A 12,098-nucleotide genomic window follows, 5' to 3' on the forward strand; every position below is an offset into this window, starting at 1 on the left:
AATCAGAGATATAAAAAATCATGCACTATATGTGTAATACGAATTGTAATGCATTCTGCTGTCATATATAACAAATTAGAATAAAAAAATAAAGGAAAAAAGTGAGACCAGGAAGTATGGTTGTTTCTTTTCCTCTAGATATTTTCACATGTGTGAATGCAGGCAAGGAACTAAGAGTACAGAGCTAAGATTATAATGACAGACTGGAATTTAATCTGAGGAAGGAAAGGTAGGATGGCAGGATCACAGAGTAAAAAATTTTTCTAATTCAATTTTTAAAATGAAGGGACCTGATAGGCCCAAAGGCTTGTTGAAGGAACTAATATGAAAAGATAAGAGGTGTTGACAAAAGAAAAAAAACTGAAATTGAGATTATGAAATGACTGAAGTCCAGATAAAAATAAGGTCTAGGAATTATTAGTAAGATGATTTAGAAGGCAAAATTCTTTGGAGGAAGAGTACCAGGTTTCAAGAAGACACCAGGCTATTGGAAAATTTATACACAGAAACATTGAAATCACCAAGAATTATAAACAGTCTTGGAGTTCATTTTCAGTGAACAGAAAATAAAATCTGTTAGGAGACAATTCTCTGTGTATTTCATGTTTCTGCAGATACTGTGAGTGGAAACACACTATCTTTGTTCTGGATTATCTTTTACAGCATGCTATATACCAAACACCTTTAGAAAACTGAGAGCATCCTCCTCCAGAGAAAAACACGAAGAAAAAGACAATATTTTCCTGCCAAACAAAGGCAGACATGTTCTGTGCCCCTTATCAAAATTCCAGATCCCTAAGCTTGAGGTTTCTTGTATGTAATTCAATATACTGTATACACACACGTCTCTCCTGGCCCTCTTCATGGCACTCCTCAAACTGAGGAACAGCGAAAGCAAATGTTGTTATTTTAACTGATTTTTTTTTTTAAATCATGTTTTTGCCATTAGTAATAAAGTCTTTTATCTCTGGCCCAGAAGTTTCCTATCTTATGCCAACATCCATGAAACTATGAAGGTTAACTTGTCAGCTTGCAAACAAAGTAAAATCTCAGACCTTTGACAGTTAACAGAATCTCCAAGAAATGGGAGATAGAAAGAAATGACTGCAACCAAATGCAGAAAAGGGATAATATACGATAAAATCTGGAGTTATTTTAGAAGAGAGAATGTTCTGGAAAAAGCAAAGAGCATACCTCCAGGCTCAGTGATATAAAAAAAGCAAGAGAAAACAGCTACTACTTGAGAGGGTTGAAGGTAGTATCATAAGAAAAGGAAGATGTAACTTAGAAAAAAAGTGAAGTAATATAAATAAGAGATTAACGATAAAAGTTGTAGGGACGTTAGAAAAGATTTTTCAGGAGACGGGAAGTAGGTTTTAGAGTCAGATTTGGATACATGTGGTGAGAGATCCATGAGTTTTTGGCTCCTCGTGGTAATTCACATGAACAGGAAAAAAGCATGATGAAATCAGTTGAGATTAGTTTTAATCAGATTAAATTAGTCTGCTTATTTCTATAGTCTCTATTCTTTCATCCACCCAAAAGCTTATGAAACAATTTTTTTTTTTCTAATCGTACAAAACATCATTCCAGGGGGAAAAAAAAATCTTTTCAGTGCTATGAATTTAATCCAGGGTCTCAGCATGCCAGGCAAGCATTCTACCAATGAGTTACACTCCAGTTCTTAGAAAATTTTATACATAAAAGTTTCAAAAAACATAAAACTGTCACTTAAAACATTAAGAAGCAGCTGTTAACTTACTTGAATTAGATCTAAAATGCCGAGTTCACTTTCTGAAGAATCCACACAGAAGACAAAATATAGGGTGGCATAATGTCTATAAATCAGTTTGTTGTCAGATCCTCCAATTAATCTAAATGACAAAACAAAACAATTGAAATGTTAAGGGGAACAAAATTCAAATCATTTGCCTTAGTTCAAACAAAGTAACAATATGTTTAAAACCTCTTATAAAATGAAACATTCAAATGAATTTATTTCAGAAACTAAGTAAATTAAGATGACTATTTTCCTCAGAAATGTCAAGTGAAAGAAGCCAGTGTTTAATTTTAGTTCATATATTCAGTGAACTATTCACTGATTACTAGGTGCTAGGCACCGAAAGTACATAAAGATCAACAAACAAATAAGATTACCAGATGGTAGATGACCCTACATATAAAATCAAAATAGGACAATGTCATACTGAAGGGTTTACTACTTCAGACTAAAGATTAAGAAAGAGTGACATTTAGGCTGAAATCTACTGACTAGCAGCCAGCCATGAAAAAACTTAGGGATGAGCATTCAAGCTAAGGTAACAACTAATAAAAAGGCCACTTCATCAAGAACAAAGAATGTATGTTTCTGAGAAGAGAAAAGAAGGCCAGTGGGCAAGAAAGGATTAGTGAACAGTGAGGTAAAAGAAGGAGGTAGAAATTAGATCACAGGACAATTTAAGTGCTTACTAGATTTAACTCCATAGGTCACAGTAAATTACACAGCTTAAGACTGATTATCAGCTAGGAAAAAAAAAAAAAAAAGAATGACATTTCTTAAGTTTTAGATTTACAACCAAGATCTTAACACCAACAAATTAAAAAAAAAATCAAGGCAAAATGTAATCAAAGCTAACTGAAAATTCAAATAGAATACAGGAAAACAGCATGTGTTTAGTAATATTAAACTTATGAGTTTTGTAGAAATGACTTCCCTAAGTACATGTTTCCTGTGTCCTCTAATAGCAAAGATGAAATGACCTCTGAAAATAGTTAAGAATTCCTTCTATGCTAGACAAGATATTTAGAAGTCTACTTTAAAAATTCTGAGATTATATTTATGATTATAGCCACAATTGTTCCCTGAAAGGAACAAAAAGAACACAAACAGCAGGCTTCATTTCTTTTAGAATAAGTAGTATAGTGATTTTCTAAAATTTTTCTTTTGCTTTGCTTTGAAAGAGGTCCAAGTTTCTGAAGATTCATAGTTGCCAAATGGCCATGAATCTTATTAAAAGAAACCAAAATTAATAATATAGTAAGTACATATTTTGCTTTTAAAACCATAATTTCATCTTTATAGTACAATACTGATAGGAATGCTCTGTGAATGCAAATAAAACACAAAATTTTAGAAATATTTGTAGTCCAAGTTGCCTCATTTTAGGAGATAAACTGAGGTCCAAGAATATGAGCAAGCTGATTGAGGAAATTAGCTTGTCAGTCATGAAACTAGGACTAAGCTAGATGTGTACAGCTTTGTCTCAGTTATAGTATCTGCTTTCTACTCCTATGAGATGAGAAATTAAGAGGCTGAGATGAGAGCAAATTATAATAATAGCAAAAACTACAAAATTCTACAAAAGTTTATGAGAATAACTACAAATAAAATTTAAATATGGAAGCAGGTACATTTTATCTCCATCATTAAATCAGAAATTTCAAGTTAGCAGTAAAACTTAACAAATTATAAGTATGCATTATATATTTAGGTGTGGCATGATATAAACTTTTAAGAAATGCAGGCAAACTTTCTACATGATAAAAGTAACTTTTGGTCAGATAAGAATGAATTCCATTACCCAAACTACTTTTTCACAGTATGAATCATATATACTAAGATAAAAGTCTAGGTTTTGCCTAATCAATCTGTGAATATTCATACTGAGACTAAGCCACCATTTAGTTTGACTTCTCAACCAAGAAATGTTTTTGTTGTTTTGTTTTTTGATACCAAAGCTTAAACCCAGGGATACTTAAACATTATGCCATATCCCCAGTGCTTTATATTTTTTATTCTAAGACAGGGTCTCCCTAAATTGTTTAGGGCAACTTAGTGGAGGGCTGGCTTTGAACTTGCAATCTACAGCAACCTCATATATGTTAATGGCTATAGAGTACTTCTTAGGGTGAACATTAATAAAAATTTGGAGTAAGTCAGGTACAGTGGTTTGGAGGAACGTTGGAACCTAAGGCAGGAAGATCCAAGTTTCAGGGTTGCTTGGACAACCTAGCAAGATCCTCACTAAGGGCTCGCTTTGAACTTGCGATCCTCCTGTCTCAGCCTCCTGAGCCACAGGGAAGAAATGTATTATTAAGTATATTAATTACATAAACAGGAGGAGAAATATTTATAAAAACAGTGATGAGCAAACTATTTCGATAGTATCTATTAATTTAAAAGAATTTATAATACTTGAAAAGCTAATTACAAGTAATTTTTATTTATTCATTTTAAAAATAGAGAAGTCAGCTGAATTCTAATTTATACTATAGGTATGTAGACAGACACATAGATTTATTTGAAAAACAAACTTTAGTCTTTTTTATAATACGAGAATAAAGGATAAAACTAAATTTTTTTGTGGGGGGTATCGGGAACTGAACCCAGGGGTTTGTGCATGCTAGGAAAGCACTATACCACTGTGTTCCGCTCTATCCCTATTATTTTTATTTTAAGACAGGATCTTGCTAGGTTGTCCAAGCTACCCTGAAACTTGGATTCTCCCGCCTCAGGTTCCAACGTTCCTCCAAGCCACTGTACCTGACTTACTCCAAATTTTTATTAATGTTCACCCTAAGAAATACTCTATAGCCATTAAAATATATAAGGCTGCTCTAGATTTGTTTATATAAAAAGTTTTTAAAAATATTAAGCAATAATAAGCAACATGCCAATAAGCATGCTTGCTGGTATAAAAGTATAATTTTTTGGTAAATGCAAAATGAATTTTCTAGGATATATATAAAACTGGGAAGGACTGAGATTGGGAGAGGGAGACTCAATTAACATTTTATACTTCCCTATAATGTTTCAATTTTTACCATAAAAATAAAATTTATGTAAAATGTCCTTACAAAATTTTTTACAACTTAAAAGATTCTTTAAATTAGACTTATAACTAATATAGGTAGTAATCAATTATCTAAACCAAATGATAAAAATTAGGAATCTTTTCCCATTTTATTAAATAGTATATATTCAATTACATAGTTAAAAAATTAGAAACACTATAAATGCTTTACTTACAATCCTCCTTCTAGGAAATTACAAACATTTTCATCTCTTTTAGATACCAAATGGAAAGTCTCCCGGATGATTTGCTGTTGTGTATCTTCACTCTGAGAAAGAATAAGTCATATACATTAGGATTGAGTTTATAGGTTTAACAAAATCTTCAGAATTTTTAAAAATAAAATACAGAAATATTGGAGTGAGAATTCCATCTAAGAGAAGTCCTTGGAAAAATGACTTGAGTTATACTTTACAGAAGCAAAACCCAACTTTTTTTGATGAAAAAAGAAAAACAAAAAACTACCAGTATAGTAAAAGTAGCTTATTTCTAAATTTCAAAAACTAACAAGAATAACAAATAAATTAGAAATACTAGTCAAAGCAAAACTAGATACCAACTAGCCAAAGCCCACTGTTTTACAAATTAGTAAAATGAAGAAGTAAACAGAGATGTTAGAATTAATTCATGTAGCCAATCTATATTTGAATGAAAAAATAATGCAGAAGTTTGGAGATAGACTGAGGTAAGAGTTCCTCCACTTTACTTATCTTTATATAACCATAAGCTAAAACCAAGAATTGGTTAATTAAATATTTATTAAACTCAACCAAGTAATTCACATTCCAGTTTTAAAAAAAAATCAGCTTCCCAACACTGCGAGAACTGAGCAAAATTACCTCAACATGCCTCATAGTACAAAAAAAAGTGTAACACTACGTACAAAAAGAGCATAAAAATATGACAATATCCAATGTTGAGAAAGATGTGGAGGCAAACTCTCATCCCACATATGTTAAAGTAATGAGTACAATCACTTAGGAAGTTTATTTACAAGCATTTATTTTTGCTCCTCAATACTATTCTACACCATATGAAACCCTTGGTTTTGAAAGTCAGAAACACTTAAATATTGGTAATTACATATCTAACAAATTCTTTTTTATTGATTTTTTAATATATTGACAGTGGAATGCATTACAATTCTTATTACACATATAGAGCACAATTTTTCATATCTCTGGTTGTACATAAAGTATATTCACACCAATTTATGTCTTCATACATGTACTTTGAATAATGATGTTCATCACATTCCACCATCATTTCTAACCCCCTGCCTCCTCCCTTTTCCTCCCACCCCACTGCCTTATCTAGAGTTCATCTATTCCTCCCATGCTCCCCCTCCTTACCCAACAAAGAATCAGTCTCCTTACATCCTTACATCAGATAAAACATTTGGCATTTGTTTTCCTGGAACTGGTTAACTTCACTTAGCATTATCTTCTCTAGCACCATCTATTTATCTGGAAATGCCATGATTTTATTCTTTTTCATTGCTGAGTAATATTCCATTGTGTATATATACCACATTTTTTTTTACCCATTCATCTACTGAAGGGCATCTATGTTGGTTCCACAGTTTAGCTATTGTGAATTGTTCTGCTATAAAGATTGATGTGGCTGTGTCCAGGCAATATGCTGTTTTTAAATCCTTTGGGTACAGACCAAGGAGAGGGATAGCTGGGTCAAATGGTGGTTCCATTCCCAGTTTTCCAAGGAATCTCTATACTGCTTTCTATATTGGCTGCACCAATTTGCAGTCCCACCAGCAATGTATGAGTGTGCCTTTTCCCCCACATCCTTGCTAACACTTATTGTTGTTTGTCTTCATAAAAGCTGCCACTCGAATTGGAGTGAGATGAAATTTTAGAATAGTTTTGATTTGCATTTCTCTAATTGCTAGAGATGAGAATATTTTTTCATATATTTGTCAATGGATTGTATATCCTCTTCTGAGAAGTGTCTGTTCGGGTCCTTTGCTCCTTAATTGATTGGGTTACTTGTTTTTTTGGTGGTTAGCTTTTTGAGTTCTTTATATACACTAGAGATGAGTGCTCTGATGGATGAGGGGTAAAAATTTGCTCCCAAGATGTAGGTTCTCTATTCACCTCACAGATTGTTTCTTTTGCTGAGAAGAAACTTTTTAGTTTGAGTCCACCCCATTTATTGATACTTGATTTTAAGTCTCGCACTATAGGAGTCTTATTAAGGAAGTTGAGGCCCAATCTGACATGATGAAAATTAGGCCTACGTTTTGCTGATGATATGATTCTATACTTAGAAGACTGAAAAAGTTCCATCAGAAAACTTTTACAACTAGTAAATGAATTCAGCAAAGTAGCAGGATATAAAATCAACACCCATAAATCAAAGACATTTCTGCACATCAGTGACAAATCCTCTGACAGGGAAATGAGGAAAGCTACCACATTTACAATAACCTAAAAAAAAAAAAAACTTGGGAATCAAAACAAAAGAGGTGAAAGATCTATACAATGGAAACTATAGAACTCTAAAGAAAGAAATCAAAGAAGACCTTAAAAGATGGAAAGATATACCTTGCTCTTGGATAGGCAGAATTAATATTATCAAAATGACCATGTTTCCAAAAGCACTATGCAGATTTAAGGCAATTCTGATCAAAATCCCAATGGCATTCCTCATAGAAGTAGAAAAAGCAATCATGAAATTCATCTGGAAAAATAAGAGACCCAGAATAGCTAAAGCAATCTTTAGCAGAAGGAGTAAAACAGGTGGCATCACTATACCAGACCTTAAACTATACTATAGAGCAACAGTAACAAAAACAGTATGATATTGGCACCAACTAGACTGGTAGACCAATGATACAGAAGAGAGGACACTGAGACTAACCCACAAAATTATAATTATCTTATATTAGACAAATGTGCTAAAAACATGCATTAGAGAAAAGGTAGCCTCTTCAACAAATGGTGCTGGGAAAACTGGTAATCCATATACAACAAAATGAAATTAAACCTCTCTCACCATGCACAAAACTCTAATAATTCTTAACCCATGCACCAGGAGATACATAGACTATTAATAAAAGCAATGTTTGTAACAACAACAAAAAAAGCTGAAAACAATTCAAACGTCCACCATTTGCAGAACAGATAAATAATGACATAATAAGATCTTATAAACTATATCCTTATATATGAATGATTCTTAAAAACTTAATATGGTAAAGAAAGTTTTAGCTTAATCCTCCATGACAAAATTCCACAGACTGGATGGCTTATACAACAATATTTATATTCTTACAAGATTCAGGAAGCTATCAGTCCAAGACCAAGGTGCCAGCATGGTCATGTGTAGAGAAGTGCTCTTCTGCTATCCTATAATTGACCACTTTCTCACTGTGTCCTCACATAGCAAGGAGAATAGAAGAAGCAAGCTCTCCAGTACTACTTCTTATAAGGGAACTAATGCCACAAAGAGGGTCCCACATCATGATCTCAGTTAATCTAATCATTTACAGAAAAGTCCATTTCTGACTACCATTACATCAGGGTTGGAACTCCAACATTGTGGGTAGACATAATTTAGTCTACAGCAGAACAGAAAAGCAAATACCAGAACAATAAACCATCCCACTAATATAAAATTCAAAATTAAGCAAAACTAAACAATATGTTATTTTAAAAATATACATAGACTATAGGTGATAAAAACAAATTATAAAGTAAAATCAAAGGAATGAGTAACACATATTAAAGGATTAGTTTCACAAAAATTATATTCTCCAACCACATTTCAAATAGGTGAAAAAATCAAACTACTTTCCAGATAAACTGGAAAGGAAGAAGTAAAACTATCTCTTTTAAGAGATAATAAGATTTTATCCCCCAAAAGCTGTATAGATTAAAAAGAAAAAATTGACAGAGCTAATAAGCAAATTCAGCAAGTGAAAAGATACAAAATAAACACACAAGAAACCATTAGCAATAAAACCTAAAAAAAAATTAAAAAGCAAATCCCATTCATATTCCTGATACTGTCCAAGAAAATCCAATAAAAATAAAAACACAATACTCAGGAATACATTTAATCAAAGATGTACAAGATTTGTACACTGAAAACTAGAAAACAATGCTGAAAGATACCCATTCATTTTATAAGACTAACTTAACACTCATACCAAATCAGACAATGAGAAATGAATCATAGTACAATCTCATTTTCAAACATAAACAGAATTTATTTTTAAGGGATTTAAGTATTTTATTAAAATAGCAAATAGCAACAACATTCCTTTTTGATCACTTCAAATATATACCTATTGCTCTAGCACGTGTGAGGGCGCTGGGTTTAATCCTCAGCTCCACATAAAGATAAATAAATAAAATAAAAAATAATTTTTTAATACACTATTGGACTGGGATTGTAGCTCAGTGGCACAGCACTTGTCTAGCACTAGGTTCCATTCCTCAGTACCACATAAAAATAAATAAAATAAAGGTACTATGTTCATCTACTTAAAAAATAAATACTATTGAGATACACACATTTAAGTATAGGAAATAAAGTAAGAGCCACAGTTTCTGAATCTTGTTAAATCAGATGTAATAGGACAAATTGATATTCAGGTTTCAATAACATAGAAGAACACATCATTGCTTAGTTATCAACAGTCAAGGCAAAATGAAATAAAAAGTAAAGCATGATACCTATCTACTCATGAACATACACTAGTTTTATGTACAGTTTGAGCTATATTTGTCTCCCATCCTCTGTAACCCCTAATAGGGTATTTCAGTAGACTTTCTTTAGCATTCTAGAGAATGAAGTCTCTTCTACTTATTGTCTTCCTTCAGTAATTCCAGGTTATTATGGGCATTGAATCTGCATTTACTAACTTCTGTATACTTAAAGCTGATAGAGCATTCCAATAAACAAAGCATGGTTCACCTTCAGTAATACACAATGACCCAACAACATCCCCAGTGAAAATCAAGGATAGACAGACATTCCTATGTTCATTTGTCAAAAGAAAACTTTTTTGAGATCGCTCGCTGGCCACCATTGACTGCCCACCGTTTGCCTGTTTGCCCGGCGCCTTTTGCCCGCCCATCACCCATTGCCCAATGTCCACCTGCTGATAGCCGGAAAACTGCCTGCAGACCACCTGCAGTTCACCCACTGCTGCCTGGAAATCCATTGTCAGGGTACTCGAAGGTTTGGTTACATGTGGCTGCCGCCATCTTAGGACACTAGCCAGGGCCTGGGATGAGAGTCGAGGGCCAAGTGACCTGCAGGTTTGCTTCCACCACTGCAATCATATCAGGGTGCAGCAGCCTCTGTCTGGGGACACTAGTTAGGGCCTGGAGATATAATGTCGGGGTACCTAGAGGTCTGGTTGCACCTGAGGTCTTTCTGCTGGGTGTGCTAGTGGCCGCCATCTAGCTGCCTCTTTGTAGTGTTGTACCTTTGTGTAAGCACATCCCTGGTGGTTTCTCTCCGAGCTGAAACAGCATTCAGATCTTGGGAGTGCAACAAGTAAGAGCCTGGGCAATCTGGAGCCCAGATCAGATTACAGCTGGGTCTGCATGGGCAAGTCTGGGCCTGGAAAACCTGTGCAAAGCCAGAGACCAAGGGCAGTTCCCTGGGCAGAGAACAGGTTGGAAAAACTGGGCTCTCTCCAGCTCAGTGAGTCCTGAAGTGCAGGGACAGAAGAGGCCAGCTATAATAGGTGGAAAGACTGGAAAAGGGTGTGAGGGCATCTTGCTATTGGCTCACCCAGCCAATCATCCAGCACCCACTGGACTAGAGCTATCATCAAACTTCAGACAACCCCACCTTATCAGCAGAGAAAGGAAACGGAGAAAATGTTTGAAAGCCAATGAAAGCAATCGATGAATTTTCCATAGAGACCACCCCCACATCTCTACCACCTTGAAATCCAAATATTTTTCTTGCATAAATTTATTGAGGAATGGGATGTCTGAATAGTATATTACAGTTTTATTTTGTATTCTTATATTTTTGCTTTTTTTTATCTGTATATATTTTTTATCTCACTTATCTGTCTCCCTGGATTCTCTTTCTCATTTCTCTCATGCTAACAGCCAACCTCTATTAATTCCTCCCTTGCTCTTTCTATAATTTTTTAACTCTATCTTTTGTCCTTGTTCCTCATAAACATCACACCCTATACTACTTCTGTTCCTTTTTTTCCATCATTATAAACCCTTTTAGCAAACTTATCGTCAATATTGTAGACAATAATTGAACACATCATTTCTGTTTATTGTGACAAAACTGTAGATGCCTTAATAGGAGCTATGTGGTTTAAGATTGTATATTATTTGCATTGGGTGCTGTTAATACTGATCTCCCACTTAAAGATGAGGTACTGGAAGCATTCAGGGACACTATAAAACTACACGGTAGAAACTGTAGGGCCTTAGATCCATACCGCTAATGGGAAGACACACAAACAACAAGACAAAACAAGGGAACAAAGTGCCCCAAACACATTAACATGTTCCAACAATAAAACCCATAGACAACACAGTAGAATAAATGTCAGAGAAGGAGTTTAGAAGGTACATAGTTAAACTGATCTTTGAAATAAAGGATGGTATGAGAGAAAAAATACAGGAAGTGAAAGATCACTTCAATAAAGAGGCAGAGATTATAAAAAGAAAAATTTTTATTTTTATATTCTCAGCAAACAATGAACCAAATTAAAAACTCAATGGAAAGTGTCACCAACAGACTAGACCACTTGGAAGATAGAACCTCAGGCGATAAAGACAAAATACATATTCTTGAAAATAAAGTTGAGCATACAGAAAAGATGGTAAGAAATCATGAGAAGAACTTCCAAGAAATAAGGGATAACATGAAAAGAGCAACTTCAAGATTTATCAGAACAGACAAAGGAATGGAGAACGAAAATCAACTACAAGAGTTATAGGACTCAAAATGTACACATTTAGGCACATTATAATGAAAATGACTACCATGCAGAAAGGACAGAATTTTAGAGACCACAGAGAAAAAAATAAAATTACATATAAGGGGAAACCAATTCAGAGTTCAGCTGATTTCTCAACCCAGACCCTCAACACCAGGAGGTCTTAGAATAATATATATCAAACACTGAAAGAAAATGGATACCAGCGGGAATTTAATATCCAGCAAAACTAAGTTTCAGGTTTGAAGATGAAATAAAAACTTTCCATGATAAACAAAAGTAAAAGGAATTCACAA

At 34.0% G+C, this 12,098-nt stretch overlaps 1 protein-coding gene across 2 annotated transcripts in view; it reads right to left on the reverse strand.

Moving 5' to 3' along the window:
* Ap3s1 (adaptor related protein complex 3 subunit sigma 1) overlaps positions 1-12,098 on the reverse strand; it is an 81,490-nt gene that overhangs the window by 50,618 nt on the left and 18,774 nt on the right. For both annotated transcript variants that reach the window (XM_026415477.2, XM_026415478.2), the window contains exons 2-3: positions 5,030-5,121; positions 1,763-1,874 (exon numbers count right to left, since the gene is read on the reverse strand). In XM_026415477.2, coding sequence (XP_026271262.2) covers positions 1,763-1,874; positions 5,030-5,121 — 204 coding nt within the window. The remainder of the gene's footprint in view (positions 1-1,762; positions 1,875-5,029; positions 5,122-12,098) is intronic.

Source organism: Urocitellus parryii, chromosome 1 (assembly GCF_045843805.1).
Source record: "Urocitellus parryii isolate mUroPar1 chromosome 1, mUroPar1.hap1, whole genome shotgun sequence".
NCBI classification, from domain to species: Eukaryota; Metazoa; Chordata; class Mammalia; order Rodentia; family Sciuridae; genus Urocitellus; species Urocitellus parryii.